Source organism: Mobula hypostoma, chromosome 5, assembly GCF_963921235.1.
Source record: "Mobula hypostoma chromosome 5, sMobHyp1.1, whole genome shotgun sequence".
NCBI classification, from domain to species: domain Eukaryota; kingdom Metazoa; phylum Chordata; class Chondrichthyes; order Myliobatiformes; family Myliobatidae; genus Mobula; species Mobula hypostoma.
In genome coordinates this window covers 188,000,062-188,014,657 of record NC_086101.1, presented here as the reverse complement: position 1 = coordinate 188,014,657, position 14,596 = coordinate 188,000,062, and the positions used below count along the sequence as shown (strand labels likewise).

Sequence of the window (14,596 nt, the reverse complement as noted above, 5' to 3'; positions counted from 1 at the left end):
ATGTGTCAGTTATCACATAGACTAGCAAATGCCAAGCAGCCAAGTCTTATTTTTGACAGGTACATTTTTCCTTAAGTATTTTCTTTTCTGTTTCTAGTTTTGATGACTTTTAGTTTATTAAAGCCACAGTGTATGAAGGTGGGGTAAGCACTGGCACACCATGTTTTGCATCCACAGAGAGTGGCTTTGTACAGTATCGTGCTCTACCAATTAACTGAAAGTGCTCAGTCAAAGCATCACACAGCACAGATATAGGCCAGTGGTGATGTTGAATTAGGGTGTAGAACTGATTCTTTTGTTTCAACTGTCATATGCTTGCTTGTATTTTATATTAATCACTTGTATGTGCATAATTGTTCAGTGAGTTTTCCAGTAATTGTGGTACAGTCGAGTCTGTATTTTTCTAGAGGCTTTCTAGTTATCTATAGCATTAGTCGTGCCACTTGAACCTGGCTATTTTATAGGTTAATTGTTATCACTAGAGTTTTGTTTACCTTTAGTCTAAGACGATCACTACTTTTTGTCTTTTTGATCACTTGACTCCTTTGCACATTCTTTGTTCTTCTAACACTTAATAAAACAGCCACAAGTAATAATTTCATGCCTTATTCATGTCTTCCAAAGAACCTTTGTATCACAAAATCACCAGGATCCAACCATGCTACTTTGCTATACTAGCTCCATTGTCCTGCATTTGGTCCATAGCCTTGACATTTCAAAGGCTTGTGTAGGTGCTTAAATGTGAGAGTGTCTGCCTCCGCCATTTCTTTATGCAGTGCGTTCCAGACTCCAGTCATCCTCTTCAGATCCCTTCTAAACCTCATGCCTCTCATTTTACGGATTGTCGTCTTATTTTAGACAACCCACTAAAAGGGAAATAGTTTCTTATTACTGTATCTAATCTCATAATTCTTTGTACCTTTTATCAGGGGAAAAGGTGCCTCAACACTAGGGAAAGCGAACCCAGCCTATCTAATCTCTCCTCATAATCCAAGCAATTTCCTGATTAATCTCCTGTGTCCTCTCCTGTAATATCACATCCTGTACTGTGTGAGCAGAACCCCTTACAGTGCACCACGTGGCCTAACCAGTGCTTTGTAATATTATATCATGCTGTCTTTACTACGCCACAGCTGATCAAGATGTGCATTCCCTACATAGTCACCACTTTTCTATCTGTGCTGCCATATACAACCTCCAAACTGGGGCAGTTAGCCTTTGAGCAAAACAGGCAAATGGTGGAGCAATTCATCAAGTCAGGCAGTAACTACTTAGAGGATTAAACAATCAGTGTTTTGGGCTGAAACCCACCATCAGGACTGGAAAGGAAGAGGGAAGAAGCCAGAATAAGAAGATGGAGGGAGGGGGAAGGACTAAAAGCTGGCAGGTGAGACCAGATGAGGGGGAAAGTAGGTGAGTGGGGGAGGTGGGAGAATCAAGTGAAAAGCTGGGTCTGTGAACCAGCAGTCTAATAAAGTAGATAAACATAAATTGAAATTATTCTCCTTTGGAAATGTCCTACCTGTTAACTGAAGAACAATCCTTGTGGATCCATTTTGCTTACAGCTGTGATGAATTGAAGGCATCAGATGTTCATAGAATATATTAAAAAATTATTTTTAGCTTGTCCAAGTTGCTTGCTGCCTTTTCAACTGAATTTCTTTTCTCTGTTAGAATTCGGAGAGGTTTCCCTTGTGAGGCGCGGGTCGTGGCACGAATTTTGCCACAATTCCTTGATGACTTCTTTCCACCACAAGATGTGATGAATAAGGTTATTGGGGAATTTATTTCCAATCAGCAGCCCTATCCACAGTTCATGGCCACAGTTGTTTACAAGGTATGTCTCTGTTTGCTACTATATAAAGCTTGCAGTCCTAAAACCAGTCAACTATTCTGTGACGCAAGTTTCTGAAAATGCTTGCTGAAAATCCGGAGTAACATACAGAATGCTGAGGAACTCAGCAGGTGCTTTGTCGATCTCCTTTGTTCCATCCACAACAAGCAGGATTTCCCAGTGGCCAACTATTTTAATTCCACTGCCCATTTCCATGTCAGCATGTCAGCCCATGACCTCCTCTACTGCCACGATGAGGCACTCTTAAGGTTGGATGAACATTCTGTCTGGATAGCCTCCAACCTGATGCCGTGAACATTGATTTCTCTAACTTCTGGTAATTTCTCCCTCTCTCTTTCTCTATCCATACCCCATTTTGGCTCCCCTCTTACCCCTTTTCTTTTCCTCACCTGCCTATCACCTCTTCTGGTGCCCCTCCTCCTTCCCTTTCTCCCAACTATCTCCTCACCTATTAGGTTTCTTAAGCCCTTTACCTTTTCCACCTACCAACTCCTAGCTTCTATTTCCTTCCCCCTCCCCCATTCACCCACCTAGCCCCTCATCTGGTCTACCTTATCAGATGCCGGAATGTACTCCACCACCCCCCCCCCCAATACTTTCTTATTATGGCTTTTCCCCTTCCTTTCAAGTCCTGCTAAAGGGTCTCAGCATGAACAAATGACTATTATTTCCTCTAGATGCTGCCTGATCTGCTGAGTTGCTCCAGTATTTTCTGTCTGCTACAACTAGTCTGTGCCAGTGTTTTGCTTCAGGAGTAGCCTCCGCTGCCATTAACCTGTATTTTTACCAGCTTATTCTACTTTGTTTTTGTTCTCTTGTATCGTTATCTAATTTCCTTTACAAGGGCTTGGTTTGCCTGTGACCAACAAGACTTCTCTAGAACAGCCAATTATAAAAGTAAATTAATAAATCTTAGATGCTTTAAAAACAACTTGTCAAAAGCCTGAACAGTCAACCAGACAAGTGAGAATTAATGTTGCCTTTACAAATAAAGTCCCTACTGTAGGTAATTATCTCATAGTTCTTATTAGGATGGAATTATATAAAAATAAATAAATTAGGGGCCATGAAATTATTTTAGCAAATAGGATTAATGAGAATGTGTATGTGTTTGAAGCAAGGGATGTGTTGAAGTCCTAAATTAATATGTATTATTGGCATTCACCAGGGACAAGGTTAGAGAAGTAAGGGAGCATGGCGTTGTCAAAGTAAATTTATTATACTATCTGGAGATTCATTTTCTTGCAGTCATTTACAGGAAAATAAAGACATAGAATATATAAAGAACTATACATAAAGACTGACAAATAACCTTTGTGTAAAAGAAAACAATTTAATGAGAATGTATGTTGTAGAATCCTTGAAAGCAAGTCTGTAAGTTGTAGAATCAGTTCAGAGTTGTGGTGAGTGAAATTATCTACATCCATTTAGGAGCCTAGTGGTTGCAGGGTAATAACTGTTCTGAACCTGATAGTGTGGGACCTAAGGCGAAACCCAAAAGTTGTAGCAAGACGAGAGCATGACCTGTATGGTGGGGGTCTTTGACATTGGATGCTGCTTTCTTGTGGCATCACTCCACGTAAATGTAATCAATGGTGGGGAATGCTTTGTCTGTGATGGGACTGGGCTGTATCCACCACTTTCTATGGTCTTTTTTTTGTTGCTGGGCATTGGTGTTTCCCTACTGAAGCATGATACAAACACTTAGGATGCTCGCTGCTGTGCGTGTATGGAAGTTTTTCAAAGTTTTATAAGTTTTATGATCTATATCAGGAAGGAAGAAGTGCTAGACTTATCAGTACACATTAGGATAAAAATCTCCAGTACCTGACAGGATCTAACCCAGGATAGGAGATTTTTGCACCTTCGTTAGCTAGTTGTCCCCTTGTTCAAGGAGGGTATTTAGGCTAAGCTTGGAAACTACAGGCCAGTGAGCCTTGCGTGAATGGTAGGGGAATTGTTGAAGGTATTGCTGAACGGGATGTATGTTCACTTGAAAGACAGGGATTGATTAGGAGTCAGCATGGTTTTTGTTCAGGGGTGTCATGTTTCATAAATCTGAGTTTTTGAGGAGCCAACTCAGAAATTTAATGAAGGGAGGGTAGTAGATCTGGTTCCTGTGGTCTTTGGAAAGCTGTTTGACAAGATCCCACGTGATAGGCTCATCCAGAACCTTAAGACATAAGGGATCTGAGGCATGTTGACAAATGTATCCAAAACCTGCTTCGTGATGGGAGGTGTGCTCTTGTGCAGGTTTCGTTTCTGACTGAAGGTCAGAAACCATGGTCAACATTGATAAAATGGCAGAGCAGTCTAGATGGGCTGAATGGCTTAAATATGTTCCAATGTCCTGTTGTCTAACAGGTCTGCAACCAGTAGTGTAACTGTAGGGATTGGTGCTGGGACACTTATTGACTGATATAAATACAAGAATGTAGGTGGGCTGATTAGTAAGTTTGAAAATGCCATGAAAAAGGAGTCATAGATGGCAAAACCTGGGATATGCAGTGGCGTAGCTCAGCTAGAAAGTTGGCCTGAGCAATGGCAGACAGGTGTGAGGTCATGCATTTTGTGATATCAAATGTTGGCACAACATGTAAAGTAAGTAGCTGGGACCTTAACAGCACTGATGTATAAGAGGCACTTGACATGCAAGTCCATGTCTCCTTGGAAAAAAAGAGACAGGTGGATATGGTGGTCAGGCAACCTCTTGTTGTGTTTGCCTTCATAGGCTGAGCCGTTGATTATAAGAGGACATCACATTACAATTGTAAAAAATGTTGTTTTGATGGCATTTAGACTATTGTGGATAGTTCTAGGTGCACAAAGTTGTGAGTATGTGGAACAGTGGATAGAGTGCAGAAGATATTCATCAAGATAGTGTCTGAAATTACAAACAGTCTGGAATGGAGGGATGTATTGGAAAGATTGGGGAGGCTGTTTATTCTCACTGGAATGTAAGAGTCTAAGAGGTGACATTACAGGGGGTTTATTAAACTACAAGGAGCATACAGTAGAGTAGGAGTCTTTTTCCAGGGGCAGGGAGGTCTTGAACTAGGAGACAGTTTAATGGAGATCTAAAGGGATCTTTTTTACACTGAGGGAGGTGATTTTATCTGGAATAGACAACCAGAAGAAGTAGTGGAGGACAGGCATTTGGGATAGGAGAAGCAAAGAGGGATATGAACTTAATGTAGGCAGATGGGATTAGTGTACACAAGCATCACAGTCAGCATAAACGTGATGAGCTGAATGATCCTATGAAATGTATCCCTATTACAAAGTAGTTCTGTATGTTTCCTTTGCAGGTGTTTCAGACCTTGCACAATACTGGACAGTCTTCCATGGTGAGGGACTGGGTAATGTTGTCACTGTCAAACTTCACGCAGAGAACTCCGATAGCGATGGCCATGTGGAGCCTGTCTTGTTTCTTTGTCAGCGCATCAACCAGCGCGTGGATCTCAGCTCTGTATCCTTGCCAAAAAATCCACATGTACTTGGAATTGAAAATTCTATTCAAAAATGCATGCTAGCTCTGGAGTTGTTAATTATTCTGTGACCTAACAGGGATAGGCGGTAGGTAGTTACCAAGTATGTTAAGCATAACTACAATCTGCAATTCTGAAGACCACCACATAAATTTGCATATTTATCTTTTATGTTTTATTGCTAAGTTCTGGTGGGTGTTCTAATTTTTCTTGTTTTTCATTACTGAGTCTCTCTGAGCCACACTACAAGGGTGGGAGGGCTGAATACAAAGCTCATTTCTTTAAACTGGGAGTGTGGCGAATTTGGAGCATGTTGCACATAAATTGGAGCAAAGAATATTGTGTCATTTTCATGGGCGTTTGTATTGATAAACAGTAAGTTGGTGTGGTGGTGGAATACAGGCAACACACATCAAAGTTGCTGGTGAACGCAGCAGGCCAGGCAGCATCTCTAGGAAGAGGTACAATCGACGTTTCGGGCCGAGACCCTTCGTCAGGACTAACTGAAGGAAGAGCTAGTAAGAGATTTGAAAGTGGGAGGGGGAGGGGGAAGATCCAAAATGATAGGAGAAGACAGGAGGGGGAGGGATGGACCCAAGAGCTGGACAGGTGATTGGCAAAGGGGATATGAAAGGATCATGGGATAGGAGGCCTGGGGAGGGGGGGCGGAACCAGAGGATGGGCAAGGGGTATAATGAGGGGGACGGAGGGAGAAAAAGGAGAGAGAGAGAGAAAAAGAATGTGTGTATATAAATAAATAACGGATGGGGTACGAGGGGGAGGTGGGGCATTAGCGGAAGTTTGAGAAGTCAATGTTCATGCCATCAGATTGGAGGCTACCCAGACGGAATATAAGGTGTTGTTCCTCCAACCTGAGTGTGGCTTATATTCAACCTGAGAATTGTGTGCAATTATTTGAGCTTGAAGTTAGAATTGCAGTTGGATTGATGTGGTGTTTAATTTGGAAGAATAGAAGTAATCAAGTGAAATGGAGTTTGCCATGTGCACAAATACTTTGGGGAATAGGTCCAATGAAAAACTTGCAGAGGCAGCATCACAGGCATGTAGGTACAGCCAACACATACAATACAAATTATACAAGTCATTGAAGAGAAAGGTGAAGATAAAAAATGAGCAAAAGCAGAAGCTTGGTGCAAAAAAACAGACTGTCCAATGATAACACAAGAGGTGGTATGTGTTCTGTTGCTAAGGTAGGGTTAGGATTGTGCAGGTTCATTCAGGAACCTGATGGTTATAGGAAAGTAGCTGTTCCTGAAGCTGGTAGTGTGAAACTTTGGGCTTCTGCACCTTCTGTCCGTGACCTATATAGTGGGGACCCTTGATGATGCATGTGACCTGATAGAGCTGTATAAGATGATGAGAGGCATTGATCATGTGGATAGTCAGAGGCTTCTTCTCAGGGCTGAAATGGCTAACATGAGAGAGCACAGTTTTAAGGTGCTTGGAAGTAGGTGCAGAGGAGATGTCGGGCAAGTTTTTTACACATGGTGGTGAGTGCATGGAATGGGCTGCCTGTGACAATGGTGGCGGCAGATACAATAGGGTCTTTTAAGAGACTCCTGGATAGGTACATGGAACTTAAAAAAATAGAGCGCTTTGGATAACCCTAGGTAATTTCTAAGGTAAGGACATGTTTGGCACAGCATCGTGGGCCAAAGGGCCTGTATTGTGCTGTAGGTTTTCTAAGTTTCTGCCTTCTTGAGACAGTGCTTCCTGTACTGTGGTCATGGTGGAGAGGGCTGTGCCTGTGATGGACCAGGCAGTCACCATTACTCTCTGCAGTCTCTTACATTGGAATTGCTATACCAGTCCATGATGCGATCATTAGGATACTTTCAACAGTATATCTGTACAAGTTTTAGAGGATTTGGTGACATGCATAAACTCCTTAAGCTTCTGAGAAGGTAGAATTGCTGGCTTCAATTTGCTGAACATACTGGTATTTGTAAATTGAAATTATTTCTTAACTCCCTTGCCCAGCCTTCCCCATATCATCAGCCGAATGGGTAAATCTGAACAGGTGGATGTGAACCTCTTCTGCTTACTGGCTATGGACTTCTACAGGAAGCAGATTGACGAGGAGCTGGATCGCCGGGCCTTCCAGTCAGTGTTCGAAATGGTGGCAACTCCTGGCACTCCTTATCATCAGCTCTTGTCCTGCCTGCGAAGCATTCACCAGGTTGCCCAGTTCTGATTTTTCAGTGTCGGCAGACTTGGCACATGGAAAGAACTACTTAAACACAGTGGGACAGATTGCCAGAATTCATTTGCAGCAGACTCAGTATTCTTAAGTCACGCTCCCAGCATGTTCCTTCCAAATGATCTGAATCTTTCAGCTACTTGTTGTAATGTGGTTGTATGTCTAATTTAGTGCATATAATCACAAAACATTAATCTTCTCAGGATGTAAGATGTGGTAATATAAGTATAATTTGTCTTTTAACCGAAGATTTATATATCATGTAAAATATGTATGATTGTAAAACTCGTGATGCATGAATTTACCCCATAATTTGCAATGAACAAAACCACTATGTTGAATGTCTCCTACGCCTGCCTGTCCTTGGCTATGGATGGAGTTTGAATGTGGTTTAAAAACAGGTGTGAATGTGATGTGTGAGCGAGTATTTATTTTGATTTGGTGCGGGCCCATAATGCATCATTGATTTAGGTTTCCATCAAACAGCATTTGATTCCTTTAATGAAATACTGTCTCTATGTACTATAAAAAGAAAAAATATATTTATTATTAGCTATGATGTTAAAGACATATCATGATCTGGTATTCAGGTCTTATTAGAAGAAAGAGCAAAATGTACCAATTCTATCAAGGTGACATATTCCATGGAAAATGAAACATAGCATACTGTATTTGGATTTGGTATTATGAGGTTAAACATTAAAGAGGTCAGAGTTTAGAAGTATTCAGCATCTTGGCTCAAGAATCCTTCATCAAATTACTTGTTTTCCCATCTTGGAATTTCTTTTTTGAATCAGAGATTTGCAGTGCAGTTGCGCAAGTAAATTTGCAAGATTAGACTGATTGTGCACCTTGACTTAAATGATTATTTGACTATATAGTTCCATTTTTGATGCATTGAAACAGAATCAGCCATAGAAATGCTTCAATAAAGCAATAATCTTGTTTTATATTTAGGATTTGTAGTGCTATACAAATAGGGTACTCCCATGTTTTGTTGAGGTGTATGTGTGTGAATACATCTTTTCATCTCTTCTTCCGCATGCCTAGTACTGGGGCAGACACTTGATTGGTTGCACATGACGATGAGATTGAATGAAATTGGCAGGGCTACCAGGTTCATTTAAGTAAAATACAGTTAATCTACTTGATGTTAGGGGAGGGATGGGAAGGGGAGGGGGAAGAAGCTTGAGTTTTCAATGTAGTTTCCAGATTTAACGCTGTACAATCTTGTGCTTCTGTCATGTTCTGGCAGTGTGGTTTAAATATTGGCAACAACAGTGTCTAACAACCTTAGAACTCGGCCAATAGCATAAGTTCTTATCACAGAGTGGAGAGTTACTCCTGGTATAATATTGTGACAACGTACTGACACTGACACACTGTCACTGTGTCCTGTGTTAGACTGGGTCTCTACTGTTTTTCTTAATTTATATATCTCTTGTAAAGGCTGAAAAGACTGTCAATAGTAACACAGATACGGTAAAGCTGCTTTAAAATTCCACAGACACTCAATATGACAAATGTTTATACAATGGCTATGACAGACACATGGCTAGAGCCCTTGTATTAAGTGTTAGTCCTCATAGTACCATTAAAACCTGGCTAAAATGTTGCATTTTAATTCTAAAAGACTTAATTTGCACTTTGGAAAATAATAAAAGGACTTGCTGAAACAGAACCTCCAATATGTGACCTTTTGTATTCAGCTCTGAATTGAAGCATATCCTTAGTGGCTACTTTATTAGGTACACCTAAATGCAAATATTTAATCAGACAATTGTGTGCCAGCAACTCAGTGCAGAAATGCATCAAGACATGGCCAAGAGTTTCAGTTGTTGTTCAGACCATCAGAATGGGGAAGAAATGTGATCTAAGTGACTTTGACTGTGGAATGATTGTTGGTGCTGTACAGAGTGGATATCAGAAACTGCTGATACCATGGGATTTTCATGCATCACAGTCTCTAGTTTACAGAGAATGGTGTGAAAAACAAAAAAAAAATCCAGTGAGCGGCAGTTCTGTGGACAAAAATTCCCTGTTAATGGGAGAGATCAGAGAATGGCCAGACTGGTTCAAGCTAACAGGAAAGCAACAGCCACGCATTACAACACTGGTGTGCAGAAGAGCATCTCTGAACATGCAACACGTCGGACCTTGAAGTGGATGGGCTGTGACAGCAAAAGATCACAAACATGTAGACACTCAGTGATCACTTTATTAGGTTCAACTGTAACTAATAAAGTGGCTACAGAATGTAAACTGACAGGAGTAAAGGAAATAAAGCAAACTATTCATTATAAATTTGCAAAACCAAAGTAACAAATCGATGATAAAGCCTAAAATATAATGGTAGAATCATACAGATATTTGTCAAAGGGTCACTAAACTGAAACATTAACCTTGTTTCACTCTCCACGGGTACTGCCTGATTTGTGAGTGTTCCTATCTTTGTTTTTTATTTCAGATTTCCAGCATCTGCAGTTTTTTTCCCCCTCCCCACCCACCCTCAACTTTTTCTCTTTCATCATGAAAAAGGTTACATAACATTTTCGATAAGAGATCGTTTAGGATCTTAGGATTTATCCGCTTTTCAGTAAGATTATGGCTCATGTTTTACCTCAGCACCACCTCCCTGCACTCACCCCTTGATTCTCTTAACTTTTAAAATCAGTCTTTGCCCTTGATATAGTCCTTGGAAGATCTAATTTTTTCCTAATTCTATCCCATACTTTCAATGTATAGTTAACCCATTCATTCTGAGCCTCAACATTCTTCCACACATTTGGATTTAAAAAGGGAAGAGCTGCTAAGGATAACTCACCAATTGAATTTTTCTCTAATGTGAACCCATCTTGAATCCACGTCTTCTCTATCCATGACACAATTGCTCTTAATTTGGCAGCCCAATAATAGGTCCTTAAATGAGGTAAAGAAAGCTAAACCTCTCTTTTTTATTTTTAATCTCAACCTGGGCCTCTTCTTCTGCCATATAAACCTACTGATTAGTCTATCCAACATTATAAAAGTAGATATAAGAACTATAATGGGCAAAGCACTGGAAAGAGAGAAACCTGGGCAAAATATTCATCCTGATCACTTCTACTCTACCTATCAGTGATAAAGGAAGCATCTCCCAATGTTCAAGATCTCTCCTCACTTGATTAATAAGTTTAACATAATTGGCTGCAAAGAGCTGAAAGGAACTATGAGGTAAACTAACCCCCAAATATCTAAAGCCCTGTTTTGGCCAATGAAAAGTCACTTCATCATCCAGCTGGTTTGGCCAGGTCCCTGTAGTCATCATGGCTTCAGACTTCGCTTCATTAACTTCGTATCCAGAGACTCTCTATAGCTTCTCAAACATTGCATAAGCAGGGGAACTGATGAAAGAGGAGTCTTTATAAATAGAAGAATGTCATCTGCAAATAAAGCTATCTTATGGGTTATACCTCCTTTCTTTTATACCTTCAGTTTGTTCATTTTGTCTTATTAATTCAGCCAGTGGTTCGATGCTTAAGGCAAATAGTATCAGAGATAGGGGACTCTCCTATTTGGTTCCCCTTTTAAGCCTGAAGAAATTGGAACAGTATCCATTTACTCTAACCCTGGAAATTGGATCTTTATTCAGTGTCTCCATCCAACTTTGAAATGTTGTATTAAAACCCATTTTTTCTAAGATACAGTCTTAAGTATATCCAATCCACCCTATCAAATGCCTTCTTGGCATCTCAGCTAAGAAGCATTGAAGGATGGTTGGATCTCTGTGCTAAAGACTGGATATTTAAAGCTCTTCTAACATTATTTGCTCCCTGGTGGCCTGGAATAAATCCAGTTTGATCTGGATTAATCAATTTTCCTATATATTTCTGTAGAATCTTCACATCAGTACCAAGCAGGCTGATTGTTCTATATGAACTACATGCTATAGGGTCCTTTCCATCCTTCTGGATTACTGATAGGATTGCCTCTGACCATCTCTCAGGGGTCATGTTCATTCAGAGCATAATTAAAAACTAGAGTAAGTTCTGTTGTAAATATCTTTTAGAACTCACCCAGAAATCCATCCATACCCAAAGATTTATTATTTTTATTGCTTTAATAACATCATCTATAAGTCATTATAATTATTTATTGGTGGCATCCATTAGTCTCGCGAGACCATGGATCTGAGCCTGGAAAGCTTGGCCTCTCCAGGGCCCAGGCCTGGAAAAGGTTGTATGGAAGACCGGCAGTTGCCCATGCTGCAAGTCTCCCCTCTCCACAACACCGATGTTGTCCAAGGGAAGGGCAAGGGCCGATACAGCTTGGCACCAGTGTCATCACAGGAGTTGCCAGAACGAGATTGAAGGCAATGTCAGACTGCCTTAGGGACTCCAGCTCCGGATTTGTCCTCAGGGTTTACTCCTGAAGCCTTTCCCATCAGTGGGTATGGCCGCAAGGCAGCGGAGGTTTGAAAACAGAGTTGCCCCCTCATAGGTGGAGTGCCTTCCCAAGCTCCATCTACCCAAAATATTGGGCAAGCAATTATATAAAACAGTAAAGCATTGGACAAGCCATTTGTCCCACAATGTTATGCTGATCTTGATGCCAATTTATACTAAATGTCCACCTCGTGTGTACCATCCATATCTCTCCCTCTGTTCCCTTCATGGGTTAAAATTTGATTGTATTCCCAGATTTCTATTTTTTAATACTATTTCACAGTAATCAAATTTTGATTGTTCTGATTATCATCAGTTTTGAACACAATGAGCAGCCAGTTAATAGTACATAGAATAAAAGCTGAGTTAACTGGCAACATGCTGGACCTAACAGGTCCAAGGTAAGCAGATGCCAATGTAAACATGCCCTCAGTAATTTTCTGATATAGGCTGATGCCCTCTTTAGACAATCAACATTGGCTCCAGGTAGTGCAGTACCAAAAAGCAGAGCTTTCACTGTAGGCTTTCCATTGTGATTTCATAAATAAATTGTATAATGATATATTCAGTGGGAGGGAACACATTTGTAGGAGCTAATAAGATTAAGGTAAAATGGTGTTTTCTCTCCTAACATTTTATTGTATAAACATTGTGCCAGGAATCTAGTATATTTATTTCTATTTTCACACACCTCAGTTCTATAGATTTTACCTTATTAACTTGTTTAATGAAAATAAGATGTGTTTGATGGTGAGAGCAGCAACAGTAGTGTAGCAGTTAGCATCAGCAGTTAGGGTTCAATTCTCTCCGCTGTCTGTAAGGAGCTTATACCTTCTCCCCATGACCATGTGGATTTCCTCCACATGCTTTGGTTTCCTCCCACAAAAGCACATGGGTAAGGGTTAATAAGATGGCCATGCTACATTGGTGCTGGAAACATGGCGACACTTATGGGCTGCCCCCAATGCATCCTCGGACTTTTGTCATTGACACAAATAATGCATTCACTGTATGTTTTGATTGACTACTGACAAAGCTAATTTCTTTAATCTTTATTTTGGTAAATGTGATCTGGAGTTAAATGTTTTGGACAGCAAAACTGATCTTTTCTGCAAGGTTTTGCTGAATTTATGCCAATGATCTCAGGAGTGAGATAGGAAGTCCAATTTGCATCTGGGAACAGTGGGACCTGTCAGTATTTCCTGATCAGGATTGGCTTCCAACAATTCATTGTCTTACAGTGCCTCACTCAAGTTAACAAATTTCAAGTGTGTATCTCATACACAAGAATTAGCAGGCCATTTGTGGGGGGAAAATGGCAGTTCAACTATGCATGTTCTCACTCTTAACCAGCCTTCACACAGCTATCACGTCTAAACAACCTGTATATATGTTAATCTACAGGTGCATAAACATAATAATATTCTAGGATAGAAACCTGATAGAATTTTTTTTCGGTACCTGATTTGGCAGTTGGGAGAAATTTGGCTAAGTTAATACAAATTTGTGATTAAACATCCCAATGGCTCAACCCCTCACTGCTGATCTGCCCCTAATGATTGGGCCATCTACTTTTTTTCCTAAACAAAAATGCAAGTCTTACATTTTGCTCTACTCTCTATACTCATGACTGTGTGCTCAAATACCATCTATTAATTTGCTGCTGATACAACCATTGTCAGTAGAATCTCAAATGGTGACGGGAGGGAATACAGGAGCAAAATATGCCAACTAGTGGAGTGTTGTCGCAACAATAACCTGGCACTCAACGTCAGTAGGATAAAGAGCTGATTGTGGACTTCAGGAAGGGTAAGATGAAGGAACGCATACCAATCCTTGTAGAGAGATCAGAAGTGGAGAGAGTGAGCAGTTTCAAGTTCCTGAGTGTCAAGATCTCTGAGGACCTAACCTGTTCCCAACATATCGATGCAGTTGTAAAGAAGGCAAGACAGCGACTATACTTCATGAGGAGTTTGAAGAGATTTGGTATGTCAACAAATACACTCAAAAATTTCTATAGATGTACCGTGGAGAACATTCTCTGAGAGTGTGGGGGCGGGGGTTGCTACTGCACAGGACCAAAAGAAGCTGCAGAGGGTTGTAAATTTAGTCAGCTCCATCTTGGGTACTAGCCTACGAAGTACTCAGGACATTTTCAAGGGTGGTGTCTCAGAAAGGCAACGTCCATTAAGGACCTCCAGCACCCAGGGCATGCCTTTCTCACTGTTACCATCAGGTAGGAGATACAGAAGCCTGAAGGCACACACTCAGCCATTCAGGAACAGCTTCTTCCCCTCTGCCTTCCAATTCCTAAATGGACATTGAACACTACCTCACTTTTTTAATATATATAATTTCTGTTGTTTGCAGGATTTTTAACCTATTCAATACACGTATACTATAACTGATTTACTTATTTATTATTATTTTTCTTCTGTATTATGTATTGCATTGAACACACTTTACGACACATGCTGGTGATAATAAACCCAATTCTGATTCTGATTTATATATCGCCTTTCATTTTGGGATTATCTGTATCATTTTATGACCAGTTAAGCATATTTGTTAATTTTATTCCTTTTGTATGAAATGCAATATCTTATTT

At 40.4% G+C, this 14,596-nt stretch overlaps 1 protein-coding gene across 5 annotated transcripts in view; it reads left to right on the top strand.

Annotated features, from left to right (window-relative positions):
• Positions 1-11,444, top strand: part of htt (huntingtin) — a 265,277-nt gene extending 253,833 nt beyond the window's left edge. For 3 of the 5 annotated variants that reach the window (XM_063049530.1, XM_063049527.1, XM_063049531.1), the window contains 3 exons: positions 1,675-1,837; positions 5,164-5,324; positions 7,345-11,444. In XM_063049530.1, the coding sequence (XP_062905600.1) occupies positions 1,675-1,837; positions 5,164-5,324; positions 7,345-7,558 (538 nt within the window). In that variant the 3' untranslated portion in view covers positions 7,559-11,444. The remainder of the gene's footprint in view (positions 1-1,674; positions 1,838-5,163; positions 5,325-7,344) is intronic. The other 2 variants (XM_063049529.1, XM_063049528.1) reach the window with 1 other exon arrangement.
• The last annotated feature ends 3,152 nt before the right edge of the window (positions 11,445-14,596 follow it).